This window comes from Pangasianodon hypophthalmus, chromosome 30 (genome assembly GCF_027358585.1).
Source record: "Pangasianodon hypophthalmus isolate fPanHyp1 chromosome 30, fPanHyp1.pri, whole genome shotgun sequence".
In the NCBI taxonomy this organism is placed as follows: Eukaryota; Metazoa; Chordata; class Actinopteri; order Siluriformes; family Pangasiidae; genus Pangasianodon; species Pangasianodon hypophthalmus.
The window spans coordinates 9235868-9262700 of record NC_069739.1 but is presented as its reverse complement, the minus strand read 5'-3'; the positions used below and the strand labels follow the sequence as shown (position 1 = coordinate 9262700).

Sequence of the window (26833 nt, the reverse complement as noted above, 5' to 3'; positions counted from 1 at the left end):
ACATGCAAGAGCGGATCAACTGAGTGGCTTAGATCGTCCAGTAACACATGGAGGCCACTCAAAGAGAAGGTGGTCCTCGAGAAGGTGGTCCCTTACATCTTATATATATAATAAAAGAGGACTTATTTCTCCCATTTCTGCCTCCTGCGTGTCTGTGTTAGCCCGCCGCAGCCTTGAGTAGCTATCCAGAAGGTTCCACACAGTGTCAGGTTCTGGAGTTGAATAAAGTAATGTTGCAAATTGCTATTTGTTGTTATAATTTACAAACGAAAATGACTTCCTTTTCTTCCCAGCAGTCCTGTTGCTGTTTCCAGAGAAGGGTTATAGGGTTTACATATTTAATAAAAATAATAATAATTAAAAACCCTTTCAATCTAGGCCATACCCACTTGTGGTTTAAATCTAAATACAAAACAGATGTAAATATATTGAGCGCTAAAAAGAGCCAGATACAGATACAGGCATTGCGTTATACCCCTAATATACACGACACTGTGGAAGATAAACAGCCCTCCACCACAGCAACATCTAACAATCTCTCCACAGATATCTTTCCAGCTGCTCACGAGTGAACCTGTGGAGATCCATGTGACTCCCCTGCACATACATGCTCAGGGCCAACATATGTTTCTGCCGCACTACTAATACACACTTAGAATTCAGCTCGAAACCTCTACCAGCGCACCTCAATGCATGTCCTCCAGCAGCCCACACCGCTGCAGTGCACCATCTTTGCCCTTGTTTTTATTGGTTCAATAAAGGCTATCCCTGGAACTTACAATGCTCCACAGTAGATCAAAGCACTGACTTTAAAACACACACACACACACACACACACACACGTGTTAATATCTTTGAGGAGCAGTCTCCACTGAACTGTTACTGTGAGGACACTTTATGTCCACCAAAGACAAACATACAAGTCAGGAAATATCTCACAGCACCGCACCCCAGCATGTACAAACACAATAAAAGAAAAGACACATGCTATTTTTGGCCATGTGCTTTCATTTTAAACACACACACTCACAATCACAAGCAAAAGGAGTTTGTCCACCAGGGATACTCATCAGCGGCACATGGCCAGCATGTGAACGTGAACATGTGTGTGTGTGGACAGCAGCAATTATACCTCTGTTCCCTCAACCTTGTGAGTTACAACATGAGATATGACAAATCCAGGAAGCGGTTTGACACCAAAGTGCGAACGTCTGTTTGAATATCACTGTCTGACAGGCTGATCCTATAAACGTATGTGTGTCTGTGTGACTCAATTACTCTACACCATAAATAGTCCATTAATGGAAGAGAGATGTACAGCACTTCAAATGGTATTATATAAGCCTTGAACAGTCAAAACAGAAATAGGAAGAAAACGAAAGAACTGAAGAAAGCACACACAAGCAGGTATGAGTGCAAGCTTATAAAATAATAAAATTGAAAATGGTTTGATTTGGAAAATTTGCACACCTTAACAAGGTTGAGGATAATGATTGGAGAACCAAACCGCTGCAGCATCTGATCAAAATGAAGCGCCGCAACCTGGGCATATGGGTCGGCCTGGTCCACTGGAAGAGATCGAAATAAGTAAAGAGAAAATAGCTCAGAGCAGATGAAAGTCATACAATTTTACCATTTCACCATGGATCAATTGATTCAAATATGGCTTAAGATATGGCACCAGGTTCAGGACCTACACTGGAGGCTCTACCTTTCAAATAATGTATCTAGCATAACCTTTTAAGAAAGATAGAATCATTAAGCATGAAAAAAAAAAACTGTTTTCTATGTTAATATCACTCTATAACAACTCAGTTGTATTTTACAGAGGAGATGAGAACATGCTTGAAGTCATGCCATTAAAGGAGAAACATAGAAAAGAAAAGAAAAGAAAAGAAAGGCAAAAAAGGGCAAGAAGCCCAAAATTGACAAAGGAAATGCGAAAGGTAGGACCAAGATCACATGGTTTCTGAGAGAGGTACCTTATGCAAATCAATTAAGCTTCATTAATTATGCTTTCAAATCCTGTTCTCTAGCACTAGGTCAATCATAAGTCTTTAAAAACGTAAATAATAATTTGTTTTTATTAATAATTTCTTCATAGTGAATGAATTGTGTGAATGAATATTTAAGGGTACCACCACCATCAGCTACATCTAGACAAGCTTGTGTAAATGTTTGTCTCAATGCACAGTCGTGTTTGTGTTTATAACTTATTATCATAAATGTGTGGCGGTTTAGGAAAACCCATCCTTACATCGCTGAAAGCCAAAGAAGAAAAATCTGGGTTTGTTCAAAATTGTGTTTTTCTTGCCTACCTCAACTTTAAGAAACAATAAATATATTTCACAAAATGTTTTTATTCACTTATTAATCTTGCCTTGGCTATCTTCCTGTAAAGATCATGTTGGGCTGCCAGTTTAACAACAAGAACAACAACAAAAAAATCACCGCACAAATATCACAAGATCTAGTGAGTACATCTGTCAGACATGCATTTATCGAACTGTTTCAGCAAGAGAAATAATGTGAATGATTATTTCTTGAAAGAGTTCCCTCATCACAAAGCATGTCAGACGGCCTCATTTGACATTTTTCTCCTTTATATTATCCATTGATGGCCTATAATAAGAGCATAATCAAAAGAAAGGAAGTCTGGATTATCAGCGAAGGAGAAAGAGGTATTAGAGGCCTTTTCTGCTGTCATATCAGGCAAGCACACACCAGGAGGCGAGCAGCTAGTGTGGTGGGTTTGGGGACATGCTGTGTGCTGGTGTGTAAATGCATACAAAATGTCACTCTGCTCAGGAGAGAAGATGGAAATGGGGAGGAAGGGATAAGAGGATTACTGGTGGCAAATCTCAACACCTATACCACACACACTTACACAACCAATAAAAAGTCGAAGAAGAAAAAATCAGATGAGGCCAGATAAACTATTTTCAACAGAAGAGGTAATATCATTAACTGTTCGGTCCGCTGTCCATCCCCCAGTCATAATCAAAAGCTTTATAAAGCGAATATGATTTCTGCCCCAGCAGGCCTCGATTAGCGCTTGTTCCCATTTTTGACCACTAGGTGCAATAATAATGCTACTAAGCTAAATGGGGCACTGAACGACTAGCAAGTCAATGGCTGTTTACATGCACATTAATATTCCAATATTAATCTGAATTTGCCAAAATTCTAATTAGTATTGACTCATGCAAACACCGCAATCCGATTGCCTGATTCAGATTAAGACAATATTCTGATTAACCAAATTCCGATTCCCACCCCTGGGATATTCCTGTTTTAATCAGAAATTTGTTGCCTGTAAACACCTTATTCAGAAAATCCACTGAAAGGAGATATATACGCATGCTCAGTCCGCAAAGAATTGTGGGTGCTAACAGATGTTTAGCTGTAGGCTAGGTATTTAGGAATGGCAACTCAGGCCTACTTACAACAACCACGTGTACAGGAATATTCCGAAGCCTGTACGCATATAAACATCGTATTTGGAATATGGCTGCAACCTGAATACAGACCTTAAACAGAATCTGATGTGCATGTAAACATAGTCAATGAAACGTCGGCTCATAGTTGTCAAATCGCAACATTTTTAAATTTTAGAAGTAAACAAAGTCCATATTTGGTGTGACAGACCTTTTTTAATAATTAGTAGTATCAGGTACACTTTGTGCAGTTTTAAAAGGAAATTATCTGTTTTTATCTGAAATTCTAAGTTTTACTGAACATCTTGGAGAATCTGCCACAGCTCTTCTGGAGACTTTGTCGCACTTGCTTCTTTTTTTGCAGCAAAACCCATAAGCTTTCATTACGTTTTTTTTCCCATGAAGAGTGGTCTGTTATGTAATATGTTGCTTTCTTTAAACATTTTTCTGTAACATTTAATCATTTGTCAGAAAAGTATAGGAAATATAAAATGTTTTTGGGCTGACTCAATAATACAGAAGTCATAAAATAAACATCTGTAACAAAATTTGTACTAAAAAAATAAGGGACTATATATTAATGAAGACTTTTGCACTTTACTCTATGTGGTTGGCAAAAACGTTAAAAACGTTAACCATTTTAACAATTAGACGTTTTTTTTTTAATCCGCTGTAAAAGCCTGTCTAAGCTGTTAGTACAGAAACGCTAATGTATTAGAACGAGCGCATTAATATAAACCTGCTGTTATTTATCAACAACTTCCAAGATACATGTAAACATTTTCACTATACACAGTATATATCAGGATATTTAAGAAAAAAAGTGGAGCCATATGTTTGTTTTTAACTTTTCACTGGTATTAAATATGGGAAGACTCATTACTAGAGTCCCACAAGGCTCAGCACTCGGCCCTCTTCTTTCTTCATCTCACATGGCTTCTCATACCATTGCTTTGCAGAGGACACACACCTAATCCTCTCCTTCCCTCCCTCACTCATGCTTTGACATGTATCTCAGCTGTAGGACCCAACAATGTAGATGATACTCAGAAAAGTGTATGTTGATAATGTTTAATATACTGTGATATCAATATCATATTATGACTATGGTCTAGCAAATGCAGTAGGTATCCTAATGAGTGTATGGGAAAGCTTGCGGAAAAAACAATAGCCAATAGTGTATTGTATAATACTAAACCACATACAGATACTGTGTGATGCTCTTACGTCGTATGGGTGGTTTGGGCATCATGGTGGAGATGTCCTGAGACCAGTAGAGAGGCACCGAGCCTCGCACCTGCACATAAGAGGAGTAGCTGCCTGCTGTAAACGACATTACTGAGGCATCATGGATGATCTGCTCAGTCTCCACTTCGTTTGCCACGTCGCCCTTCAAACAGACGCGCACACACACACACACACACACACACACACACACACACAACACTGTGCTAGGTAACTGCTTCAGAATTATGCTTAATAAATGACCAGTTCTGCTGGTAAAAGATTCTAGGAAAGTTGTTCTCAGCTCTGAAATCTGGGAACTGGGTTCATATTGAGGACGGTAGCACGGTATCCCAGATTACAGAGGTTAATTAAAAAAAAAAAAAAAAAAGCCTGAAAACATCAAAGCCTTTGTATCACTGCACCAAATACAGTCAATTCCAAAATTATTTGCACCCTTCTTGAAAACGAGTTATTAATACAAACAAAATTTTGAGCTTAAAACATAAGCCAAGTTTAACTTTTTTTTTTGTTTGTTTGTTTTTTTACCACAATTGTTCAGCCGATTTTAAAACCACTGGCAACCCTATATAGTTTCTTTATAATGTACTATAACGACTCTAATTCTCTCCCTATATATAATGTCTAACAAGTTTGACGACCACTTGCAGATTAACCTTTCATTCAGGCAGGTCATTTCAATCAACTTAAGATTCTTAGCATTTCACAATAATAGAATGCCCTCTTCAATCCAGGTTTTCAGCAGTGTTCAAGTCATAACCTCCTGGCAGATTCAACCTGATATTCAAGTCAAAAAATACAGTGGTGAGTTTCATGATTCTATCAATCTCCACAAGAGGATCACTCCAAATCCGGCAACATTCCAGACCCCTGTTGATGGTGTTCTTGAACCAAAGAAAAAAAAAACATCTTCTGAAGAAGGCAGAAAGGCTTTTAAAAATGTCTCAAGGATTTTTAGGAGTGTATATATACATAAATTTGTTAAATATATAAATGTGCTAAATATATAAAAAATGCTATCATTATTAAGAAAGAACACTTTATCGGATCTCTATTCTCTTAAAGAGTGCCAGTAATTCCTGAGTTGACTGTAAAATGTGTACCTCACAGTTGGCTCCCCTCTTCAGGAAGCGGGTCCCAGCAAAACGGCTGGAACGTCGAGCAATCAGAGTGACATAAACCGGCCGTCCGTAGATCAACAATTCTGAAACTTAGAGTTAAGGACACACTTGCATATAGACATTAAACATATATAAAGCCTGGGAAACAGCAGATCTAGCTCAACCTTCACTCCTTTATAACCTTCTCCAGGGACAGTCAACAGTACAAATTACATTTTAGGGTCATGTCAAATGAACAAAATAAGGAGTTTTATTTTTTTATTTTATGGCACAGAGGACAGAGCTGCAGTTGACCAAATCTAGTACTGATCTAGTACCAATTTGGTCACTTGCCAATTTCTATCCACCAACCAGGTTTCCCTGTACAACAGCTACCAACCTGGGAGAGTAAAAGCTCCATGTGCTTCCTCTGAGACACGTGAAGCCACCCAACCACATTGTTCCAAACTGCTGCTCATGCTGCATCACAGGGCAGCGTAACACACTCGGAGGAAAGCGCCATCTGCCCCCTTCCACATACACGAGCTCACAGACGCCCATGATTGGCTAGTGTCACTGTGATTGACATGGGAGAGAGAGTAAGCCTTTTTTTTTTTAATCGGCTCTGAACAATTCAATCCTTTTTGGCAATATTTTAAAATGAAAACTCCATATTGCACAAGCTTAATGAGCACAGATATTGTCAGACAGTATTTTTTGACAGATTGTATCTGCATATGGTTGAGATGACTAATTTTACTTCACATAATGAGTTCAGAATTTTTTTCACAGGCAGGCGTTAGCAAAGATGGTGGTACTTTTCAGGTGTACGCAAAGGGACAAAGAATGAGGATCTCGATCCCTTATCACTAAAAGCAAAACTGTTTTGCTTAAAAAAACACACACACACACATTTCTTTTCAATCCTGGCTCTGTAATCAGCACTCTTATTCCTCTAAACATAATATCAGAGCATCTGCAGGGAAAAAGAAAAAAAACACCTAGAGGCCCCCTGATCACCTTCAACCTTGGCCCCGGTCCACTGTGTTACGCCACTGAGAACATGCATACACATACGCACATGAGTACACTAGAATATTCAAAAAGCAAAATGAATAAACAATAAAAACATTGTGGAAATTGTGTTTTGGCATGGTTTCACGTGGAGGCTTTTAATCTCTTTAGAGGAGCTAAGCCAAAGGACACATTATGTTTATTTCACGATGTTCGACTCACTCTGTACATCCAACAAGCACATGAAAATGACGGTGAGAAAGAGAAAATAGAATTTAAGAGCAGACCTAAGAAAATTTGACATTTTACTGTAAAGTGTTAGTGTTGGTCAAAGGAGTCCCAAATCTACACAGTCGCATTTCGTTTTCAAATCATATATATGAAAGCATGTGCAGCGTTTCAACTTCACGCCAAAGGTGGCCCAACTGTTCCGTATCATGCCAGAGACATGACGTCTACAAGGTTTAGTCATGGCTGTGCTGGCAGCCAGGTGCATACTACATATCAACAAAAACAAGAGTAAAAAGTGTCGCCACTGAAGCCTTGGAGGCTCACCGTGGACCTCACGTGTCTACAGGAAGCTGAACGCACCTCCCACAGGGACAGACAGAAAGAGATAGCGTGAGGAAAGAGGCTCAGACTAGAATAGTTTGCACAAAAACTACCAAGGACTGAGAGAGAAAAAAAGAAGTAATGCACTGATACAGCTCATAAAACAAGCAAAGAGACAGTCAGAGTGACAAAAAGGAAAGGAAAGAAAAGGAAAGGTCAAAGGCAGCTTTGTAAAGGCTGAGTAATAGTAACTAAAATTAAAAATCTAATTTGATTCATTCAAGAATTCCACATCACAAATGGACAGGTGAATCAGGTAAACATACACGTGTGCGCACACACACACACACACACACACACACACACACACGTGCAAGGATACTAGACTGGCCGCAGAAGCCATGGATGATGTACAGGAGCCAGTCTGGATGCACCGTATCCTTAACTTTCTCCAACAGACGACTGTTCCACACATATTTCGCGTAGGGCTCATTCCTCAAGGCGTGAACCACTGGAATAAAAACAGATACCCAATCAGATTCACACACAAAATGTGCACTCATACCATATGTATGTTATAACTTTACACATGGAAAAGCAAGTTGAAGTTGAATTCTCAAATTTGAATTCTCTGATTAGTTTTCTAAAACAGCAGCTCGGACAATAGTGCAAACCACAGGTTTAGGTTAATGCGATAGTTCTAGTGCGTTATCGATTCTATAGTAACGGACGTGTATGGTGGAAGCTCCAAATAATCTATGACTAATAATAAAAAGATAGCATGTTGTTATTTAACAAAGTGAAGGAGATGTTTAGTGTTTTGGAAAGGAGTCTCTAGCGTCAGTGCTTTGTAACAATCAAGCTGTCCCTTTTTCTGCCACAGGAAGTTCTTCAGGACAGAGCACATTGCTCTTGCTTTCTCGATAACAAGCTGCATTTTGTTCATGCCTTATTAACCTTAAGAGAAAGCGAGGGAACGATGGCTATAACACAAATGATAAAAGGAGTTAACTGGTTTCACGGATGTTCCCTAACATTAAACGTAACTATAAATGAATAAAAAAATAAAAAGGTGTTTTATTTCTCACTAAAACAAGACAAACATAACGGCAGAACGAACAAAGGCAAAATAAGAGACACAGGAGAGACATGAAGAGACACGTGGATAGAAAGATAAGTGAAAAAAGCAGAGAAACAGAGATAAACACATATATGCAGATACAGATGGAGTAACAAAGACAAAAGTCTGAGAAATGAGAAAAAGAAACGCAAGCATACAAGAAATACATACACAGAGACAGACAGACATACAGACAGACAGACAGACAGACAGACAGACAGACAGACAGACAGACCTTGCGTAGGATGGCCTTCATCCTCAAAGATGTCGAAACTGTCCTGTTTGCTGTTGCTACTGGTGTGGACCTCCTCATTTTCTCCATGATCAGAGGGTGTTTGGAGAAGAGTCATGTTATACTGCAGAGAGCGGCTCAGGTCATAGCTGTAACTACAGGTCAAAAAAATCCAAACGTCATAGGAGACACATCACTAGCAATGATTAAGTGATTTGCCATTCACGCAAAAAGTAAATGCAATCAAACAGTCTGCTTTGTCTACAACCAGGCTTTAAATAAATCAGATAAATTAGATTGTGTGTATCGTTAACTCCAGAAGTCCGGGCAAACTTCAGGAAAATGGGCAAAAGTGAATCGAACAAATAAAAAATACATGCAATGAATGAGCTTAAACATATTTTATTGTACCACCTTTATTTTTTTTGTTGTTAAAAACACAGGGCTGCACAATATGGCCAAAATGTGATATGTGATAAGCAAGTTTTTGAATATTGCAACGACGAAGTGAGAAAAAATTAAACACTGTGTCAATGACGAAAATTAAACATAATAAGGTTAATCAAAATAAGGTTGCTTCTTATTCTTCTTATTCTTCTTCTTCTTCTTCGTTTAAATGAATGTGTATGTTTTTGTTTTAGTATGGGCTCTCTTCTGTTTCTGGTCATTTTTGCAAAAACTAACTAGCACTCTATTACAATCAACTCGATTATATACCTGGTTTGTACACTTGTAAGTCACTTCGATCAACTAAATCGATGTTAAACTAACTTAAAATATTATGCAGAGTTTTTTCATTGTCACTAAGACTAATTAAGCGAAAAAGCAAACATTTGTTGGTTGATAAATATTCAGTGCTACCACCACCTTGCTTCACCGCAGGGGGATGGTGTTCTCAGAGTCAGGAGTACTGTTGGTTTTGACACAGAGAACCCTTTCCTACACATTTGTTCAGTCTCCAATGTGGCTATCTGGCAAACTGAAAATGGCCCAGCATTGTGGAAAGTGTGCCCAGGCTATGGTTATCCTGCAAACAGCTTCTCCCATCTGAGCTGTGGATCTCTCTAGCTCCTTCTGAGTTACCCATGGCTTCTTGGTTGCTACTGATTTTGGTAGACGGCCTCCTCTAGGCACAGTCACGTTTGTGCCAATTCCATTTCTTAATAATAGAGCCAGCCGTACTTGACATTTATATGTCACTCTCATGCTATTACACACCTCGGTGTAAAACACTACACAGCCCTACTTCAAATTTATCTGGGGTCAGGAGTGCTGCAAACAAAGCCCATAACCAGTGAAGCGCCATTTTCCTTCCTATAAAGTCTTAATATGCAAAGAATCATTGAAGTGTAATATCTTTTTTTTTTTTTTAAAGCAGGCTACATAGCCCATGTATAATATATACCGTACTGTTTTAATTAGAATGTACATGTAGAAATTAATAAGTAAAGAATGATGAGTATTTTAAGACTGTATACACAAAATTCACATTCAAAACAAATGGAAACGATTTACATTAGCGTCACGTCTTTGCTCACGCACGCACTTCTTACAAGAACACGTACAGACCAAATTAGAGCTAGACACAAACGTGAGCCAAAAACCCAAGGTCCATTCAAAATACAGCATATCCTGTACTCCTTATAATACGCACACACACAAAAACCGGAGACAAGGACAAGTGAACACAGCTACACACATAAGCCGAGTGTCAGAAAGGAAACCCAAGATCATCAAGGATCTACTACGTATCACAGGCTGACCTGCCCCATACTCGTTATACTGTTACAGGATCAAATCTGATCTCAGGTGCTGCTAAATTAAGACCCAATCATACCCTGTGTTCTGAACAGGACGTACTTAAACACACACACACACACACACACACACACACCACAGCAGGACATGTGACATCTTAGTTGCTCTGCGGGGAACGTCTGAGCACACTTACCTGAAATAGAAGTTACTGGACAGGTCCACATTTTGGAACATCCTCACATATCTGTAGAAATACAATGATGGTTATAGAAAGTAAAAGCAGTAAACTGTTAATGGGAACAGCAAATGTGGTTCGGTGCACACTTACGTAAAATGAGACATTAAAATAATATCAGACGTGTGATCTGTTCTCGGGACAGCACTCCCAAGTTGCTCCTTTTCAGTTAATTATGTCACATAAGAACAGATAAACCATGTACTATTCCTCCTTTAGTGTCTGTAGGGTCTCACTCTCACTTCAACTTAATAAACTGAATGGGTAATAATCATTATTAAGAGTTCTGAAAGTAAGGCTATGCAAACTAAGTGGAGTAATACCCATACAGTATAACAATAAACTCTCAGCTGAAGATCAATTATCGCAGACGTCCATATTTACCTGGAGGATAGCTCAGATCATTTGTTCATTTCAAGAGCTTCAGTTAATGCTCAAATAAACATCAGAATGGGGAAAAAATGTGATCTCTGTGACTTTAATCGTCGCACGGTTGTTGGTGCCAGATGAGCTGGTTTGAGCATTTCAGAAACTGCTGATCTGCTGAGATCAGATCTGCTTTTCACACACACAACAGTCTCTAGAATTTATACAGAATGGTGCAAAAAAACAAAAACCATCCAGTGGGGAGCAGTTCTGTGGGTGGAAACACCTTGCTGATGAGAGAGGTCAGAAGAGAATGGCCAGACTGGATTCAGCTGACAGAAAAGCCACAGTAACTCAATTAATCACTCTTTACAACTGTGGTGAGCAGAAAAGCATCTCAGAATGCACAACTCAGCGAAACCTGAGGTGGATGAGCTACAACAGTAGAAGAGCACATCAGGTTCTGCTCCTGTCAGCCAAGAACAAGAATCTGAGGCTACAGTGGGTGCAGACTCACCTAAACTGCAGTTGAAAATTGGAAAAAGACCAGGTGATGTTTTCCCATTTGTTGACGGTGGAGTGGCTGGCTGCTTTATGTCTCAGGGCGCCCTCATGTCTGTGTCACCTTCTGGCTCTCCCTTTCAGTTATGCTGTCACAGCTAGTCTTGCTGGAGTCCCTGTTTGCACTCTGCATTGTCCTTAACCATTACGGGACAATAAGCATAGCTAATAATCTCTCCCTCTCTCTCTGTATGTCTCTCTCTCTCTCTCTCTCTCTCTGTCTCTTGTTAAAAGCACTATACAAATAAAAATGAACGGTCCAGTTTCTGTGAATCTGTGCCTGGGTGTTGTTTTTTTAAGAGTTGTTTCTATACTCTAGAGACTGTTGGGTGGGAAAATCCCAGAGATCAGCAGTTTCTGAAATACTCACCCCAGCAACAGTCACTGAAATCACTTTTTCCCCCATTCAGATTTTTGATGTGAACATTCACACTTGACCTGTATCTGCATTATTAGATAATTAGAGCATTCAACAATTGCACTGGGTAAAGGTGTTCCTATTAAAGTGGCTGGCACGTGTATACTGTGTGTGTATAAGAAGTAGGTTATTGCAAGAATAAGTTAAAGGTTTGGTCTGCAGCATCTTCCCAAAACGCACAGGGAGAGTGTGAATGTGAGATTGTGAATTACTATTTGAGGTTAGTGTGACACATGCTTACCCAAGACAGCACGAGCCAAATGTGACAGTGACGCTGACACAAAGGGTCAGATGTACTAAGCTGTTTGTCCCTGTTTTTATGTGCAATTACCAAAAAACCTTGCGTTTTGTGTATGAAACTGACGTACAAACCTAAACACTCTAAGCACAGGTCATGTGACAACACACAAACATGCACTTCAAACTTATACTTTGCATTTGTGGGAAGATCATGCAAAAGTAGGGCAAAAGGATAGGGATGGAAAGTGCTGCTGATTACATATTCATTTTGATCTACTAATCTTCACGTCACAAAATTTAGAAGCAGTGTTTCCAGGTTCTTGGTTTTTCCACAAAATTGGGTTACTTTTGAACTTGGTTGGGTTTTTTAATGCTCCTAGATGTTTTTATTTAGGACAAAATAGTTAATAATTTTTACTTTAGTGCTGGGTAAAATGGATTATTATTACTCATTAATCTTATTAATTCCCTCCACTTCATCTACCTTCATGAACATATTCGTTTCATTCACTGCATTTCCATTTAGTCCTGAGCTTATTGACAGCTCTGTGGTTGCACCACTTGACAGCGGCTTTTAAACTGCAGTTTGCATCTCGGCGGGTCCTGCAACCTTAGAAAACCGAACGCACTGTAAAAGTATAAAATCTCGACATAAACTAACCTGGCTTCATCAGGATGTGCGACTCTGACTGAGTCATTAGGGATATAAATCATGTTGGTGTCTTCTATCTTATAGATGGAGTGACCCCCAATGTCGGCCATCTTGCGTCGCTTGGTGATCAAAATGATGTAGTAGCCTTCCAGGAAACGGACAAAGCCTACAAGAGGGAGGAGAAAAATCCTACTAAGCAATCATATACAAGACATTTTATACAGCACTGTGGGTGGACACCAATGACAATCTGTATGAGTTTAACAAATTCTCGAACAGAAATCAGCTCTGGCAGAGTTGTATGCAGTTTATGTATAAGCTGTAAAAAGAGCACAGCTGTTAACGTCCTGTCAGAGGTGTGTGACAGATTTGCTAATCATGACTAACCAAAAGGGGTACATTACAGTGTTTACTGCTCACAAGATAAACAAAGCCTCTACAGGATATGTTCCAGGCCAATTATATTATAATGATAAAATGACAAAGTAAAAGTGAAAATGCACACAAAAAGTTTTTTTTTGGCTAGAAATAGGTCAATAATATTATTAGACCAATACAGTATTTCATGCCAAACATTGGACAATACCTGTTATGCGAATGCGTCATTTTAAGCATAAACCCTTTGTCCCCTTCAGACAAGTGTTCAATCAATACCACTGTGTGTTTGCGTAAGACGTAATTATGATCGGAGGAGGGCTGAGGATGAGAGCGCTGTGTAATAGTCTACATAGCACCAACAGTCAACAATGTAATCTATGTAGGTCAGGAATTGAGCAGCAATCAACAGTCTCTGTTGCTCTTAAAAGTCATTCGCAGGAAAAGAGATAAAGATTGCAAAGATGTCATTCGAAAAGAAAATCAAGTCACGGACCATCTTTTTTTTTTTTTTTTTTTTTAGACACAATGTGCTTGATCGATCCATGTTGATTTGTAGAATTTCTTGCTTCGAATTGTCACTGTAAATAATTTCTGTAAATAAAATACTATGTTTAGTAACCAGTATGATCTTTAGACTTGTTTTACAGCAGTGAGAAAATATTTACTGGCAGATTATACTATATCTAAAGACATTGTTATATAGCTACTGCAACACCGCTGTGACTGTATTGTTTAAAAAAAATTAATAAATAGGCACCACACTGAAGCAGCAAAGGATCATCGTCACTACTAGCTATTTCTTTTCAGTTAGCTATTACTTTGTTTTCAGGAATTGAATAAAACAGATCATTTTAATTCTTGGGTAAATACATGCAGGAGTTGCATGAATGCTGTTAGCCTAACTAGATTGTACATTCTGTATCACTAACCTGCTAGTATCAATAGCCTGCTAGTGTAAAATACGTAATCCGTATAGCTAACAGTAGCTACTTGAATATAAATTATGTATAAACAGTACATTTTAACCAAATTTCAATCAAAGCGTGGATGTTGTGACTGATAATGATTGACTATAGTGAGATTCTGCATAATACATTAGGTGAGCTAATAGCTAGCTAGCTAATAACTCCTGCTGACACGAAACAGGCTACTGAAATCAATTGATTGCTTTAAAATACACATTTCTATTCTTTTGCTTTAAAAACCCAGCTAACATACTTCAAACAGTAGCATAACTGTATGTTAATACAGTGTTACCAATATGTCTTGTACAAATACAGATTTTCACGCCATTTAAAAACTGAATACATGACTGTAAACAACCATTACACTTTGAATGAAGCACATCTTAATTACAGTAACTACACAGCAACTCCACTCGCTAGAAAATACTGTAAATATACGGGCTGTTTTACAGTTGCTCAGAAAATGTAACAACCATTTCTGATTTTTGCATGTTGTACACCCATGCACACAATCTCTTCTATTCATACGACTTCATTTCTAATCTTCACTACGTCTGATTGCAGTGACCTCCAAGTTCGACTTGACATTTCCACCCAAAAGAGCAAGAAGACTGAACAAATCAGTGATGAGAACGAGGAGATTTGCCAAAACCTCTCAACTCAGAGAGGTCTGAAAGTGTACTTTGAAAATGCTTAATATAGTAACTTAAGACTTCAGACGCAAAATTAGATAATCAGATCTTGTGCATCCAAAAAAAAACCCCCACAAGCCTCAGCTATTAGAAGGACAACTGGATAACTGACATCACAATGGTGTAAGAGTTTTAAGCACTGTTTCTTGACAAACAGCAGTGAAGTTCAATGTGCTTAATGAATCCTGACAGAGGAACACCCAGCAGACAAAATCCTATACCAAGTCACCATTTCACAGTGTCCATGGCGGCAACTAAAATGAGTAAACCCAGGCAATGCATTTCAGATGAATTTGTTCTGGGATTAGCACATCCTGCCCACATCTTAACCTTGTTAATAACAAAAAAAGAAAACATTATTTTATTTCATTATTTTTGACTAGTATCTTACCTACAATGCCAAAGGCATTCACAGCTCTGGAAAGCCCAGAGGAGCCTTTCTGCCCAATCTTAGTGCGGTTTCCGAGGTCCAACCTTCCCAAAAGCTCCCGAACCTCCTGCTGACTATATACATGCTGAACACATACACAAGAACACACACAACACAACACATGAAAAAAAAGAGGTCAGCTGTATGAAATATACTGCGATATATAGACAAGATACATACTTTATGTAATTATGGACTATGGATAACCACCAAGGACAATGTGAAACACCTGGATACCTGTTCATGGGCAAGTCACACAGTCAGGTATTCTGACCTTGGGCCACCCTAATGATTGACATATCTAATGTGGTGCAAGTGGACTAACATACTGCAATCGATAATAAAAATCTGAAGGTCACTTGAACCAACCCTCAATTCCAGCTGGTTGATTTGCTGTGATGTCACAGCAGGGAAAAATATACCAACTGTGCTGCTGCTACCCAGCATCCGGTGTGACTATCACGTACCACTGGGGCACCAATGGGGCAAGTGGGACTCATTTCATTAGAAAAACCCTGCGCAGGGCTCCTGGGTAGCACACCAGAAAAGCGTTCGCCCAATCATCAGGAGATTGTGAGCTCAAATACAATGATTCCACATCCATGTGTGGTCAATTTTATATATACTTCTGTTTACATACCAGGTTGTCAGAGAATCTGCCCATATCCTGGCCTAGATGTCCCACTTTGTCCCATTACTAGGAGAAAGCTGTCAATCAGCTCCCAAACAGAGGGTTCAACTTATGCAGGTTTTGTGGGATTGTTCAAATGCTAGCGATAAAGCAGCTAACATTCTGTCAATGTGTGCCAAGTGTGATATGTATATATTTGTGGAATTTGCCAGATGCCCTTATCCAGAGCGACTTACATTTATCTCACCTTATACACCTGAGCAGTTGAGGGTTAAGGGTCTTGCTCAAGGGCCTAGCAGTGACAGCTTAGCAGTGCTGGGATTTGAACTCCCGATCTACCAATCAGAAAGCTAATGTCTCATCCACTGAGCTACCACTGCCTGATGCAATAGCACCTTTAAGGCAGCATGCATCCGGATGTAGTGCACTGTCAGGCGAGACCACCAGCAATGCAATAAAAGCATCAATGCCAACCACGTGGCCCAGCCCAATATGCTTGTGTTACATCATACCAGCTAGAACAAATCACGGTGCCTAGGCATGTTTGACCTGTCTGTCCAAATCAACTTTTAAATGCAGGCTACCTTTCAGTGCCGCCTGCAAGCTTGCAGAGGCCAAACCCAAACCCGGTAAAGCTAGGGTCGAATGGACACAGCTGTAGACATAGCAACCTACCGCTCCTCTGCTGAGGAATGAATAGGGTGAATAGTCACCCTAATATAAGGAGGGCTGTGTTGGAGGACACCAGTCCCTGGGTTTTATGGTCTCAGCTCCTAAATCGTTGAATTCAGCTAGGCCGTTAATAGACTAGAAAGAGTCTCAGAAGCATTGTTAAGTTTATTAGTGATCTCCGGACGTGCCTGGGTCAGATTCAGCTCCAAATCAGGGTCTAAATCTGCCAGCCGTGGGGTGCCATGTCTCGCACTCAACAAGATCAGTCCCAGCCAGATTTTGCATCCGCAGTGCTGATGCGGGTGTATGTCTTTGGCTTCCAGGGGATTCAGAAAGGCAATTGTATTGAGCTCAGAGTCTTGTGATAAAAACAAGGGATATGCCACTTTACAGGCTCAGTAGTGAAAGCATAAAGTGTGGCAAGAGAAATCCACACACCCCTGCTAGAATGTGAAATTCTCAAAGGAGAGAACTCGCCCCAGCAGGAAGAATAAGCACTGAGTGTCATTTACTGAGCAACAACACAGAGCACATTTGCAGAGATAACTAGCAAACAGTGTGGCGAGTTCCATGGCATTTCACTAGAAAAGCGCTCCTAACATATAAAAGCATACACTCCCTATGGTGGAAGAGATGAGGGAAGGCCATCGCTAGCATTGGAGGTTACCAATATGGTGTTCACGTGGGATGCGACAGAAAGAAAGGGGAAATAGCAATGTGACTGGAATTTATTGAATAAACTGTATCATAAATCACTTTGTGTCTTTGTAGGAAGGGATTGGCATGTGTGCACATGTGCAACAGAACGTAGCAAAGTGATTCTTTGGAAAGAAAAAAAAAAAAAAAAGATTCTCACCATCCCTGGTGGTAAGATGAGCTAAAAGCTGGACTTACGATAATGACTTTGCTACTGAGTACATCAGAATCATTCAATCTCAGCTTTGAGTGGAGTCTATCTCATAGGGGTGGCTAAGGGGTTGGGGTTGGTATTGGTGTAGATTCAGTGTTGTTCGTCAGGAAAGAATACTTCTCAATACAATAAGCATTAAGAAACTTACCTTGTCATCAATAACGACTAGATCTCGTGGTTCAGTTCGGTCAATCTTCAGGACACGGTGTTTGGTTTGAGCATTATTACTCCCCACCAGAAAATATCTCTGATGACAGGAAGAGAAAAGCCATACATATATATATTTTTTACCACATTATTAACAGTAAATGAATGTATATCATGTGAGTATTTATACTCGTTATGGAAAATGAAGCAATGTGTGGAGAAAAAATGAAAAGATTAATAATATTATAATTATTTTATAATATTATAATTATATTATAAGGTTTGCTTGCCCATGGTGTTTGCAGTTCTCTATCTGAGACAAACTACCATGCTCCTGTTTACTTGCTTGCAATATCATACAAGATAGACATCTCTTTTTTGCCTTGTGCAGAATGTCACTGCAAAGTTTAAATTGTATTTTGTCAATGCAATGTTTTTGGTTCAGGAACAATGGATAATAGCACTGTTATTCTACAGCACTGACTGGCTGACATGTTCCGTACAGCCAGTCCTATTAAATAGTGGCTGTAACACATTTTTCAGCATTAATCTCACACAATGCAGTAATAGACTCAAACAGAACTGTATTGTACTGCACTGTCTGTCTTCCCGACTTGCACAGATACATATTGATAGCTTCTTCTGCATCAGTGGCAAACGTCTGAAAGGGAACAACACCACAAAGCAAGTTTACTGATCCCACTTTGTCCATTTCTCAATACAAGACCAATTTCTGAGTGCTCCGAGTATCAACACCTGATAATGATCGATACTGAGACCTTCGAGTGACCTTATGTAAACTATGGCCAAGTTACGTGAAAGATCACAATCCGAATCCGATACCAATCCAGTGTTTGAGGCCGATATTTACAGTACATTGCTATAAGTAAGAGAGGGGTCAGACTGGTCATGTGCAAGATTCAATATAGAAATGTATTAATAGCCTTCAGAAACAGCTACATAATATGACCAAAAGTTCACGGACACCTGACCATCATACATATGTGCATGCTGAACATCCCATTCCAGAGTTAGTCCCCCTTTGCTATCATAATAACCTCCACTCTTCAGGGAAGGCTTTCCACTAGATTTTGGAGCATGGCTGTGAGGAAGTGTTCAAGACCATTAGGCACTGATGATGGGCGAGAAGGTCTGGCGCACAGTCGGCGTTCCAGTGTATTCCAAGTGTTCAGTGGGGTTGAGGTCAGGGCTCTGTTCTTCCACTCCAACCTCAGCAAACCATGTCTTCAAGGAGCTCACGCTGTCATGCCAGAACAGGTTTAGGTTCGACTCCTTGGTTCCAGCGAAGGGAAACTGAAATTCTACAGCATACAAAGACGTCCTATACAATTGTGTGCTTCAAACTTTGTGGCAGCCGTTTAAGGAAGGCACATGCACATGGGTGTGATGGTCAGGTGTCCACATACTTTTGATCATAAAGTGTATGTAAGTGGAATTAGGGAGGGAAATGAGCAGCTCCACACTGCCATCCAGTGTCACTGGTGTGAAGCAGTCAGGAAGATGGCAGACACGTCAAACACAGACAGATCACATTTTAGATTTCTAAAAAGGAGGGAAGATTTTATCAGATGAAAGTATTAGTGCTACATACAGCCCTTGTCTCGTACAGGACCAGCTTCTGGGCCCCACTGATCACAGCTGCTGTCAGAGGCATGGGGATGATCCTGGAGCAATACAGCAGAACACACTGATCCAAACAAGCTGCTGAAACACAGAAACCCACAGTTCATTTGCTTCCTCATCAACGCTTTCTCTTGTCTCTGGTTTGTTCAGTTCATTTCATTTTATTTGTTTTTTTGATTTTCAGATCACTACTGTATGGAGCTGGAGCTTTATTTCTTTAGTCTCATCAACACTGTATTTTAGGTTTGTGAGCAGACAAATGACTCAGACCAGCAGTATAAATAAACTACAGAAATGAAAGCTAAAATAAGATGTGAAAATGTTTAAGAGTTGAGAATATGTTTAGGAGTTGAGATTAGGAAGACGGCTAGCTTGTATCTATCCCGAGTGCAAACTCCAGGCGTCTAATAACATTAAAAACAACCTGCATACTAGCAATGCGAGCCTGGATATTATATCACACTTACAGAGAGAAGGGTTTTAAAAGAATATTGCTGTTATTATTATTCCATTTTGCACCGAGTGAGAAAGAAACCGTATTAATGTTCCTGCAAACAAATAAAAAAAAAATTACTTCCTGTCAAGTGACAAGAATTCCAGCTGATACGGGAACTCAGCTGGGACAAAAAGCACCTCTGGGAAAAAAAAACGCAAACCGGAAATAGCTATGTCCTGTTGCTAGATATGTAACTAGGTGGTTTTGATTGTTTGTATCTATTTTTTTTATATCCTAATGTTTTTCACTGTAATATTATTATTATTATTATTATTATTATTATTATTATTATTATTATTATTATTTATACGGCAGCACTTTTGAATTCTCGAATCTGATTGGTCAGAAGGTTTGCATTATTTCTGAAAGTAGTTCCGGCTGTAATATGAACAATAGGTTTATATTAATATGCTAATTCTAATAGGTTATTGTTTCTGTAGTAACAGCTCACACACAGGGATTTGTACAGCAGAGGCTAAATGTAATCTAAAACTAATAATAAACAGATTTTTATTTTTTTTAAACTGTTGTTGTTGAAGCAAAGTAAAACATATAATCATGGATGTTGGTGAGGGTTTTTTGTTTGTTTGTTTTCTTTGGTTTGGTTTAGAAGACATTTATTTTACGGAAGGAGTCTCCGTTAGAAGCTCTTTGTAACAGTCAAAGTTTCCCAGTACAGGAAAGTCTTCAGGAAAGAGGAGTTTAAGCTTTCCTTTTTCTCAGAAGAGAGAGAGAGAGAGAGTGAGAGAGAGAGAGGGGCTGGTTAGGAAAGGACTGTTTATTGCAGCTATAACATAAGTGAGAACAGGAACTAATTTGTCTCTCCGATGTTCCACAACATTAAATCTAACTATAAACCATTAAAATGTGTGACAAGTGATTCTTTAATAAATCAAACATTGTAACTGTCAGGAAATCGCTGTGGTATAAGCGGAATAACACACTCCAGACAGTGCCATTATATGAAAATAATGCACTTCCAGAGCCACATCACACCTCCCCCAGCATGCATTAATTTCATGTAACAGCATGGTCAGTCATGTGTTATTCTTTACTTACATATAAGAACCCAGCATTTGGCTCAGTTTTGCTGCTGCAACGTCGCTAAATAAAACACAACGCCACTGAAAATTCTCAACTGACTGACGAGAGGTGAAGGAAAAAGCAAGTTAAATCATCAGCTAGACAGCATCAGTCTGTTTTGTTTTTTGTCCACTAAGACCGGTTAGCTAATCAGGTTAATTGTTTTCTGGCCCCTTATAGCAATGAGCAGCAGTGTTGCAAATGATTGTGAGGTAGCGATGTACTTGAATTTACTCAACTTTTGTTGAGGCTGGCAGCGTTAGAAAGCATAATGTGATGTGCTCACCACCGTCCCTGTCATTGCAATCGAAGACAGTCGATGATAAAGTTCTGGCAGTGTCCGAAATTTTTTTAGGGGAGGTCAATGGAAACCAGAGAACCCAGAGGAAACCCGTAAACCCAGTGGACAGACAGTAACACACACACACACACACACACACACACACACATAGTAAAATTATACAGTCTAAAGGAATGCAAAATACTTTTTCCTAAGTAACTATTAATAAAATTACATTTTAAAAACTGAAAATGCATTTAGTTTTGCTGTTACAAATTAACTGAATTATTATTTAATAAGGGCATTGTAGCAAACTGTAAACTTTGCAAAAGTTATTTAAAGCTTTTCACAAAAGCAAAAGCAAGCTCCTGTTTTTTTTTTTTTCTTTTTTCTTTTTTTTTTTCTTTCTTTTTTTTCTCAATTTTCTAAATGAACTGTATTACAGTTCCTTATCTGGGCTATGAATAGTCATGACTAGGCTGAACAATCCAGAAATGTGGCTGGTTCAAAACGATCTCATTTTCGGGTAGTTAAATCATGGACCCCACTGAGAAGCATGGTTCTGCTGAAATAAATAGTCTACTGTTTCACAGCTATTGCTGTGAAAATTTGTTATGCATGTGGAAAACCTCTAGATGTCATTGTCGATGAAGTCACCAACACCACCAGTAGATGTAGGTTGCTTGTGGTCTTGACCTCAAATAGCAGCACTGGCCATCTTTTAAACACTTAGTTTGAATAAATAGCATCTTAAGAGATTCAACTATATTATCTCAGACTACTTATAATAGCTTGTATCAGTCAGGCTAACGGCAGATCAGTTTACACTCTATACAGTAACGTATTGGAGATAAATTCGCAGAAATACCTCCAATAACCAGTGATTTGCTTGTAAGAGAAACAGGAAAGAGAGAGAAAGAGAGCTAAGGTGGGCAGGCAGAGGCTACTCCAAGGAGGGACACCAAGGAGGTTTTAACCAGTTCCTCACCGCTATGTATCTTGGCTGTTATTTTGACAGCATTATCACTGGTGGAGAGATAAGCTGTCTAAGGAATCGGCATGGCGCCGGCGTGTCCCTCCCCCGGTCAGACAGGCATCCCGGAGTGGAGAGGGGGCTCACAGGGAGCTGGGTTTGTGTTGGCAAGACCTCAGGGTCTGGGAAGCATTGCACTTTCTCCTGTTCAGCCCCCTAAACACCCAAAACTGAGCTCCTCCATTCTACCCACCTTACTCAATCTCCAGCTCCAAATTTTTTCTTTTCTTCACTTGGCCTTCTTCTTGCTCTTCTCTGGCTACACTGATGTCATCGCTGTAGCTAAACCTCTAAAGATCTACCTTTTAATGTCCCGATCAAGGCCGAGACTCTAAAATCATTTGTCATGATGTGAAACAAAGTAAAAAGGAAAAGGGGGAGTGAGTACGTGAATGTGTGTGTGTCTGTGTGTGTATAAGGATGACACAAGCAAGATGCATTGTGATCAGTATTAAAAACCTTAGCCTGGTACTCTTTAAACTTTTGACTCTTTGCACTGTAATGCCTTCAAGATGTTTTTCCTCATATCATGTACCGTAGCAGTTCCTGTTTTCAGGCTAAGTCTGAACCTCTCTGCCTTTTTCTAGACCATTGGTACAACACATGTAGCTGCTCTGGTTGCCAAATATTCTATGAGGGTTTTTTACGGTGAACCTTCCATCAGAGGGAAAAAACGCAGCATGTTGCCATCAGAAGAAGAGTAGTTCAGGATTATTAGTTTAGGATCAAAGCCCTTATATAAGAGACACACCAAGCAGTTTATATCCCTAGAACTGAAGTATCCAGGGTTGGAAGGGAGGGGTGGGATGGAAGATGGAACAAGATTTGTATAAGCACAAATAAGGTCAATGATATAAAGAGGGCAGGGAGGATGAAAGAGGAGAACGTTCATGATGTGTTTTTTTTTTATACTGTGGAAAATTCCAAGGTGTCTTCTTCTTGTGGTGAACCATCTCTAAGTTAATCTTCAGTGTTAGATACGAAGGCCTGAGTGAGCAGATACTGGACGCTTAACCTTGAAATGGTCATCAAAATAATTTCACGCCAACGTCAGTGAGGAAAAGCTTAGACTACTGTCTTAGATAATGTCAAGTACATCGTGGCATGAAATCAAAACAGGCTGAAATGACATTTAGGATGAATCAGAACAAGATATAAGACAATGTTAACAGGCAGCAGGTTAGGCTGGAAATGTCAAAAATCATTGTATCAGAGAGAGGTTGTATCAAAAAGGTGGAGGATATGCGACCATACCTGAAGGCCAGTAGTGATGTGTGTTGTTCTCGTCTGGTGGTCTGAGTGGATTACTGTCTGATATGTCAGCTTAAACACCGATAAATGTGACCAACAAAAGGGTCTTCAGGATGGGTCAACAACTCTAACTCCCACTGATCACTGCTAGACACAGAGACAAAGACTTGGACAAACAAAAAGGGAAAGTTAAACCAAATGTTTCTTGTTCTTTGCTCCTCCATGTTTCTCCAGGATTGCTAGATTTGACTTGACATTTTATTTCAGAAAAAATAATCAAGGATATAAATCACAACACTTCTCCAATGTTCCCAAACCTGCAAAGATCCTTTTGACATATAATAATTCATATGAAATAAATATTTGTACAGACAGAGAGAGGGAAAAAAAAGGATGCTCTTCATCAGTTCTGCAGTGCGGTAAAGTTTAAGCTCTCATATAGCTGTTGTATATGAGCCTTTATCAAACTCACTGTGTGTGCAGCATGTGTGTGCATGTGTGTGTGTGTGTGAGACCAAATGTCCCCAAAAGGATAGGAATATCTGACCTTGTGGAGATTTGGCTGGTCCCCATGATGAGAACTGCTTTTTTTCACTTTTGTAGAAACTGCAGCATTTATTTAAAAAAAATAATAAATCAGGCTGAAAGGATTTTTTTTCTTTTTTCGTCACTGAGTTTGGGTTAGATTTAGCATTAATTAGCTGCATTTATTAATAATGTCAGTGGAAGTTCCTCACAGGTATACTAAGACAAGCGTGTGTGTGTGTGTGTGTGTCTGACTATGTACATGTGTGTGTGCAAGCTATATCAAACTGTTTGCTCTGCTTATCGCAGTGTTGTAACAACACTGAAACCAAGAACCCAGAAAGGTGCAGCTGAGCCAGACCACTGAAAGTAGAAACTCTTTTCAAACAGCCACATGGTGAGTTAAAGGCATAGTATGTCATTTTAATTTTTTGGAAGTTAGCTTCTCAATCTCAACCTCAGCCTCATCCTCATTAGACTATCACAATTAGCTATCAGGTTAAAAACATTATGTCTGTGACTGTTAAAAACTTAACATATGTTAAAAAAGTAAGGTGAAAATAAATGAGTAATGTGAAAAAATCACGTGTGGAAAAACAACCACATGCACAACATGTTGGAAACCTGTTCGAGCAAAATAAAAGATCAGTTAATAATGTTCTTTACATATGATAATCTACTCTGCTTATAGGAAGCCTCAGGTATAAATAAACCAGACTCTGCATTTAACCAGAAACATTTTCAGAGCATCCTTCTACATTACAGTGCGATTTGTTGCTTGCAGAAAATTGGAAAAATACTTTCTATACAAATTTATATCCAGCCCCATCTTCAAAAATTCAGCTATAGCTGCTAGGTAATGTCATCTTCCTGGAGCCAGGTGTGCAGGAAGTGGTGAATTCTGGACTAGAATTTAAGCTTATTGATAAAATGTATAGATTTGGGCTTTACTGTATTTTCTTTAAATGGAACAGAACAAAATTGGAACAGGGAAGAAAAATGTTTTTAACAAGTTATGCGCTTTTTTAAGTTTTCGGTGACATTCAGTGAAAAATTTTGTTCCTTTTCGGTTTTCTTTTTCATTCCCTGTAGTGTTTCTTATCCCTGGCACTTCACGTGAATAATAACATATAAAGTGTGTAAAATCCCAAATTCATGCCTGAATCGTGTGATTATTTGCATGTGAAGGAAAGCACAAACTAAACACAACTAAACAACACTAACTTTCAGCTTTGGGGGTCTTATGGTGTGTGAGGTGATACAGAGACCCTGAGAAGCTTGTAAATAATACACTCAAAAGCTAGAGATGGCACCGATCCAATACTGGGTACCGGTATTAAAAAAAGAAAAACAGTAGATCGGAGAAAACATACCGGATTTCGGATCCTGTAACAAATGACAAAGATTGGAACTGGATTTGCAAAAGAAATTTTGGGACTGGAAATGTCATTTAACGGAAATTACATTTAAAGACACTGTTTTGTCTTTTGTTAGGATTAGGATTGATTTCATTACACTCATTGTATTTACAGTGAAAGTGATTTTTGTGTGAAAGAGTTTAACTGTGAAGTGCTTCAGTTCAAACTAAAATTTTAAAGCTTGGTAGTAAAGTAAACACTATCTAATGGCTACTGATATCGGTTCATACTCAAGGTTCTGGTATCTACATTTGGAAAAGAAAAAATGCTTTTGTGCCATCTCTACCAAAAACAATACTTTCTACAGCATATGAAATAATATCTGAGTGTATTCCCAGTATCTTCATTCCCATGATTTGTAACACACCTCAGGTAGTAACTTTAAATTATTTTATTACGTTTGCAAGCTTTTTACCTTTGCATACCTCTCTCTCTCATTCTTTCTTTCTTTCTCTCTCTCTCAATTTCAGTCACTGTTCACATATTTGCTGAGTTATTTATTGTTCCACAGCCTGAGAATGTGTTCAAAGCTTGAACAGCTAAATGTATAGCTTTTAAAGATCATAGCCATGGAACAAAGTTACTGCCATGGCACCTTTTTTTGTCCTGATTAGTTGGATATCACTGATCCATAATTATGTATAATTATTATATATGTATTATATATATATAATATAATATTTTCTCTTCCATTTACAGACCCTGGTGTGCCACTGAGACCAAAGATTTATCTCTGAGCAGTTATTATTTTCCTGACAGCTCCACAATGGGGAGAACATTAAATTTCAACACTAAATTTAAAATTGTTTTGCTGAGCTCACCTTTAATTCCAGCTCAAAGATCCACACAGTTTAATCCAACAGGCAGAAAATTCACCGAGAAGCGGGAACCAAACAAACAATGAAACAAATTCACACAGAGAAACACACAACGACAAGTTAAATACACACCCAGCAAACAAATATCGTGCACCTCCACTATCTATAACATGAACATCTTCAACATACCATCTTCTTACCAGATAAGATCCTGCTGATTCAAATTGATTTCGGTCGTAGAATTGAGTAGTGAAATGAGATATGTACATTGGAGTATGTGCTAAGACAAAGCGTACCATGCTAACACGGTATAGTTAACATAACTTAAGTGATAGCTAAGTGCGTTATATCTTTCAAAATCCATTATACTAGCAGTGGATCTTGAAAGTGACATAACGTGAAGGCGAACAGTATAACTTTGTTCACATTACCTCTTTATTACAGCTTTATTTAGCTTGGGCTAAAGGGTAATGACTTTATCTATTCTCCAGAAAGGTAAGGAAATGCCTTTAATTTAATTTATTCAAAAC

The 26833-nt window shown here is 38.9% G+C and overlaps 1 protein-coding gene across 4 annotated transcripts in view; it reads right to left on the bottom strand.

Moving 5' to 3' along the window:
• Window positions 1-26431, bottom strand: part of fig4a (FIG4 phosphoinositide 5-phosphatase a) — a 57987-nt gene extending 31556 nt beyond the window's left edge. The window contains exons 1-12 of one of the 4 annotated variants that reach the window (XM_034302043.2): window positions 26307-26431; window positions 23546-23708; window positions 19368-19480; window positions 17757-17855; window positions 15357-15480; window positions 12940-13096; window positions 10652-10702; window positions 8704-8855; window positions 7731-7859; window positions 5786-5886; window positions 4665-4827; window positions 1471-1568 (exon numbers count right to left, since the gene is read on the bottom strand). In XM_034302043.2, coding sequence (XP_034157934.2) covers window positions 1471-1568; window positions 4665-4827; window positions 5786-5886; window positions 7731-7859; window positions 8704-8855; window positions 10652-10702; window positions 12940-13096; window positions 15357-15480; window positions 17757-17855; window positions 19368-19430 — 1137 coding nt within the window. In that variant the 5' untranslated portion in view covers window positions 19431-19480; window positions 23546-23708; window positions 26307-26431. Of the gene's footprint in view, window positions 1-1470; window positions 1569-4664; window positions 4828-5785; window positions 5887-7730; window positions 7860-8703; window positions 8856-10651; window positions 10703-12939; window positions 13097-15356; window positions 15481-17756; window positions 17856-19367; window positions 19481-19866; window positions 20025-23545; window positions 23709-26306 lie in introns of those variants that run through there. The other 3 variants (XM_034302044.2, XM_026917333.3, XM_026917334.3) reach the window with 3 other exon arrangements.
• Window positions 26432-26833: the final 402 nt, after the last annotated feature.